The 6000-nt window shown below is 38.4% G+C and overlaps 1 protein-coding gene across 1 annotated transcript in view; it reads right to left on the reverse strand.

Annotated features, from left to right (window-relative positions):
• Positions 1 to 4499: 4499 nt before the first annotated feature.
• LOC115232336 (hydroxylysine kinase-like) overlaps positions 4500 to 6000 on the reverse strand; it is a 37023-nt gene continuing 35522 nt past the window's right edge. The window contains exon 6 of the mRNA XM_029802168.2: positions 4500 to 5452. Coding sequence (XP_029658028.1) covers positions 4959 to 5452 — 494 coding nt within the window. The 3' untranslated portion in view covers positions 4500 to 4958. The remainder of the gene's footprint in view (positions 5453 to 6000) is intronic.

The raw sequence follows: 6000 nt of genomic DNA on the forward strand, positions 1-6000 counted from the left end.
TATCTCACTTCCATTATCTTTTGGACGGAATAGTCAGCCTTTAACAACGACTTTCCTTGTTACCCTCCAGTGGGCTCTTGCTTTGGAGGAGTGACATAGTGAAAACAATATAATCGCTCTCGGCATCAGTAAAGCTTTTGGTTATGCCTGAAATGCAAATCTATCGAAACTTTCTGCCTGTAAACTCTATCCAGCTCTCATTTCTTGAATCGCTAATTTCTTATCAGATATCACAATCGTGGGTTGTGCTAACATAGGTCTTTTTCTCCCTCGTTTTATCGATTCTGGTGTAATCCAGGATTAGTTTTGTCCCACTCCCACACACTTTCGTCCTTCTGCACAACAATGATCTTGCCACTTCGCCAAATAACGTCCAGTCTTACGCAAATGACATTACTTTCCATACTTCCATAACTCTCAACAATGCTTCATCCATCGTAACCTTGATACCGCATCCCAAATTTATGTATGCATTTATGTGAGTTGGGCGAAGACCAAGCTGATGCAAGTCGGCGATGGGCCAGGCCCTTCCCCGCTTTATATTGGTCCCGACGTCGTGGGGTTTGTCAGCTCCCCACCTTCCTGGGATCACTAGCAATGGAGACCTAACTCCGAAGATCAACCTGAGATGTGATCTGGCCACCGGGGTCATGCACTCTCATGGAAGTCATTTTGGAGTCATTGCTCTATCTCCCAGAAGACAAAGCTCCACATCTACAATGCGTCTGTCTTGTCTGTTCTCCTCTATGGAGCAGAAACGCGACTTTTCAGGAAAACTCCGACAAAGAGAGGATCGACAGCCTTGACACCAGAGTCTTGAGCACCATTGACAACATCAGTTAGTACCATCACGTTTCCAACGAAAAGCTTCTTGCGCACACGCATCAATCTGCAGTCTCCCTCCTCACATGGTATAGATATGTAAATACTTTCCCAGTGAAACTTGCACTTCATTTTAGAAGCTCTGAGGAAGCTATAAGGTGATGCACAAGTATTCAGCTTTGAGTGCACTGCATCATATAGCAGAAACGGGTCTAAGTTAATGAAATTCATTGCATAATTCGCTGTTCCTTTGACATTTATTTAATTTTATATTAGACTCTGTATTCCACGAATGCTTTATTCTGACACATACATACATACATACATATATATATATATATATATATATATATTATATATATATATATATATATATATATATATACATGCATGCACACACACACTCACACACACACACACATACATACGCACACACACACGCATGCATACATACATACATACATACACACACACATACATACATACATCATACATACATACATACATACATACATACATACATGGGTTGGACAAAATAATGGAAACACCTTAAAATTTCAAACAAATTTATTTTAAAATGGAGTAGGACCGCCTTTGGCAATAGTAACAGCTTTAATTCTACAAGGTATGGGCACATACAAAGTTTGAATTGTTTCCAGAGAAATTTTTGTCTATTCTTCAGCTAAAACAGTCTCCAGTTCATGTAGTGATGATGGTGGATGATATCGACTCCTTATTTGTTTTTCTAAACTGCACCATAAATGTTCAATAATTTTGAGACCTGGGAACTGTGGTGGCCAGATAAGATGTTCAACTTCCCTAGAATGTTCCTCGTGCCATTCAGTAACAACTTTAGCTGTATGAATTGGTGCATTATCATCATGAAAGATTGTTTCCCTCCAGAAACAGTGCCGTAATCATAAGATGAATTTGATCAGATAAAATGCTTAAATAGTCTTGACTATTAATTCTGCCATGAAGGGAAACCATTGGGGCGGCGGACTTCCTAGATATAGCCCTCCAGGTCATCACAGATCCTACCCCATGTTTAACAGTTGGAAGAAGGCAGTTTGGGCCAAATGCTTCTTTTGGCTGTCTCCACACGTATACTCTGCCGGTGGTCGCAAATATGGTAAAGGGTGACTCGTCCGGGAAAATAACATTCTCCCACTGCTCTAGGGATCAATTTATAGGTTTTTACTCCACTCCAAACGCTTTGCAACGTTTGTTTTTGAAAGTAGTAGTTTTCTGACTGCAGCCTTCTCGTGAAATCCGGCTTTGTGCAGCTCCCGACAAACAGTTTTTCTATCTTTCTCAAAGGCTGTCATTACTTTTGAGACAGTACTTCTTGATACACCAAACATTTCGGCTGTTTTCGTTACACTAGCGGCTGCCATACGAGCACCAAGAATTTTACCTCTTTAAAAGTCCGATAGATCTGTCATTTTAAAGAATTTCAATTACTTTTTTCTGATGATATCTGTAAAGAAACAACAACTTTAGCAAAACATATTAAACAGCGCTAATGATAAATAAAAAACCCCATAAAAATAAATAAGCTTTTGACGGTTTTATAGATATTTCAAAACTATGATGCTATGATGCTAGGTGTTTCCAATATTTTGTCCAACCCCTGTACATACATATATACATGGTGCAGTCGACTTTGGAATCTCTTGCAACTCTTCTGGACGATCTCCTTGTTTAAGTTGGTGAATGTTGCCATAATCCTTGCCTTCAGTTCATCTTTGGTTACAAAGGGTTTTGCTGGTCTCTCGCTCAGCTGCGCCCCCACCTACAATAATCAAGTAGGTTACAGTCTGGGGAGTTAGGTGGCCTGATGTTAGGGGGATGTGGTCGCAGAAATTGTCCGGCAGCTATGACTGGGTTCTCCTGCTTGTGTGGCATGGTGCAGAGTCCTGTTACCAGACATAGGGTCTTCCAGCAGTAGCCTCTTGCCCCAGGGCAGCGCTACCTCTTCCAGGTTCTTGATGTAGGCTTCCGTGTTGAATTGGAGGCCATGTGGAGAGATGAATGGAGGCATCACGTCGCCATCACTAGTGATCACTCCAAACATCATGATGTTGACTGGATGTTTGATTTTTATCATTCTCGGTAATGTTTTGGGGATACGGCAAGCCAACGATTGTTCTCTACGTTCACCGTCTGTTCGTATTGGAGCTTCTGGCGCGAATGCCAAACAGTACAGCATATCGTTTTCAAATTTCTGGCTGGGTGAATTGCGTCATGGTGTCGTTTTTCTTACAGAGGGCGCCCACCTGACCCTACTATACTGTGTGGTCGACAAAATCCAAAACAAACAATTCGCATGCGTGAAATTAAAAATATAAAATGCGACAATTTATTCATCGCACAGTTTATTAGTATCGTTGTTTAAGCGATACCCTTTTCTTTTACCTTTTTCTTATTTCAGTCATTGAACTGCAGCCTTGTTGGGGTACCACCTTGAAGGATTTTAGTCGAATAGAGCAAACCCAGCATTTATTTTTGTAAGTTTGATACTTATTTTATCGTTGCTGAACCGCTAGATTTCAGGGAATTATGTAAGACAATACTGGTTGTCAAGCAGTGGGGGGAAACACAGGACCAAAGACACACACACGCCCCCACCCTCCCCACAAAGACACACACTAAAACGACAGGCTTCCACAAAGTTTCTGTCTACCAAATTCATATATAGAATATAAAGGGTTTAGTTCACTTGTGATCCAAACGAATAGGTAAGCTAAGTGCTATAGTAGGTCGACCGTTAGGTTCCAACATCACAGCTAAGCCTGTATCTAGGGTACCGTGTTAGGGTTCCGTTATAGCAGGTGTATATTATATTAGAGAAGAAATAAAGACCAAGGCAGAACGAGTATCTCAAGTCATTTAGAATAATTTAATTTGGAGTCTTATACCCGCTTCTGGAATAACCCAAACGGTCGGTTAACATGTCCATGCACTGGGTATGGCGTCATTAGAGACAAAGTATAAATATTTTAGACGGGGAAAAATTTACAGTTTACGTGGAATAAAATTCACAGCTTATGGGGAATGAAATAGAAGAATAAAGAATAAAAGTAGTTAGAAGAATATAGGCAGGAGAATAATGTTCATAACTCATCTTTTCCCAGAGGATATGGATGTTGGTCGGTACTTCCATGAAGGTACAGGTCTTTAGTTAAAATCCCAGATAAATCCAGGTAGTATTTTGGCAAAATATTCTAAGGACTACAGGATTTGGAGTTGGAAGTTCTCCATCATCCACCATATTCATCTGATCTTGCCCCCACTGACTACCACGTCTTCCAGAATTTAGATAATTTTTTGATAGGAAAAAAATTTAATTCCAATGATACTGTAAAACAGGCCTTCCAAGATTTTATTGACTCTAGGTTGCCAGGTTTTTACAGTTCCGGGCTGGATAAGCTACCACTGAAATGGCAAAAGTATATTGACAATATGGGTGCATACTTTGATGAATAAAACTGTTCATTGTATTTATAAAACATTAGCAAACTTTTTTTCCTTTCTACATATTTCATACTTGACGACCTAATATAAGTACATATATTTATTTTGTACATATATTAATTTCGTATATATTTTATTTCGTACATATATTTATTTTGTTTTTCCAATGACATAAAGTTAATAAAAAATAAGACTTTTTATTTTTAGATAACTGACTTTTATTTTAACGGAAAATATAATGTTCCTTTATGAATAAAAAATAAAAAAACAACATAGAGGAGAATTGAGAAATTCGGCATGTGTGTGTGTGTGTGTGTGTGTGTGTGTTTATCGATCTCTATTAAACGAATTTTTGATATGAAAGGACGTTTCTATTCAAAACTTAGCTATTCGATAAGGAGAGAGCGATAAAACATTATTACTATTCTCAAACAAGTACAGGGGTCGACACGATCAACTAAAACCGTCGAAAGCAGTACCACAGTATAGCCGCAGTCCAATGGTTGAAACCAGAAAAAAGAATAATATGAATGGTGCGCATTTTATAGATTTCGGAAAGATGAAAGGCAAAGTGGACCTTGGTGGAATTTGAATTAAAAAGTTATAAGGACTCGGTGAAACAGTGTTAAGCAGTTTGTCGTATATTGTATTCTGCCATCTCAGTGTTCTTCGTAAGATTTAATGATGAAATCCCATTCCTTTTCAATTTCGTCTCTTGGTTTCTTCCAAATACTGTGAAGGAGAGGCCAGCCAGTGGCAGCTGTTACCAATGGATAATCATTAGAAGGATTTCTTACATACGTGTACCAACCAATAGCCAAAGTTTGGGAAATTCGACAACAGATTAACAAAAGCAAAGCATTACGTTCAGCTGAGTTCATATGAAATTCCGACAAATAGCCAGCTAATGTATGGCCACTGACATTGATTGCATCGACCTGTTTGTTGCTAGTCATCATGTAAGCTAAAGCTATGGCAATGTCATATATGAAATATGAAAAACTAGCATCGGCAAAATCGATCATTCCTGATATAACAAAATCAGGTTTATTCTTTTGCGATGTTATGCTTTCATTACTGGATTCTTGTTTAATAGATGAATGGCGTTCCTCGACTAAAACGTTCAAATCACTGAGGTCACCGTGGATTTGACCTGGGAAAGAAATAATTAGATATTAGACAGAACCAAGAACGAAGTAGGTATTTCAACGTTAACCTTTTGCCTGGCCTGTGTATCATATGTGATATACAGAATATATTTCCCTGGTGTCCATACATCGTATATGATACACATTCTCAATTATTTTTTAATCACCAGAATAACTTGGAACTTATGTAAGGAATGCTTTATATTAAAACATAGGAAACAAGGGCTAACTAAAAGTCTGAAAACAAGCATGGACGTTTAGGATAAACTTATGAAAATGCTTTGGATAGGCAAAGGGTTAGGAAAACAACACTTTCATGACGTTATAGAGGAAGATGTTTAGCATCCATGATGTGTTGTCATGGTTGTGTGAAGAAGAAATAAGAATTCATTAGCTGATTCTTTAGGCAGTGATACACTAAGATGATTGGTTAACTTGAGATCTATTCCAAATGCTTATGATACAGTGAACTCTCCCAAAAGTTAAGTGTTTGTGTAAAATTGGATGAAGTATTAAATCTATGATCTAGAAAGAAATAGGTACAATCCACATA

The sequence above is a fragment of the Octopus sinensis genome, linkage group LG2 (genome assembly GCF_006345805.1).
Source record: "Octopus sinensis linkage group LG2, ASM634580v1, whole genome shotgun sequence".
Classification (NCBI taxonomy): Eukaryota; Metazoa; Mollusca; class Cephalopoda; order Octopoda; family Octopodidae; genus Octopus; species Octopus sinensis.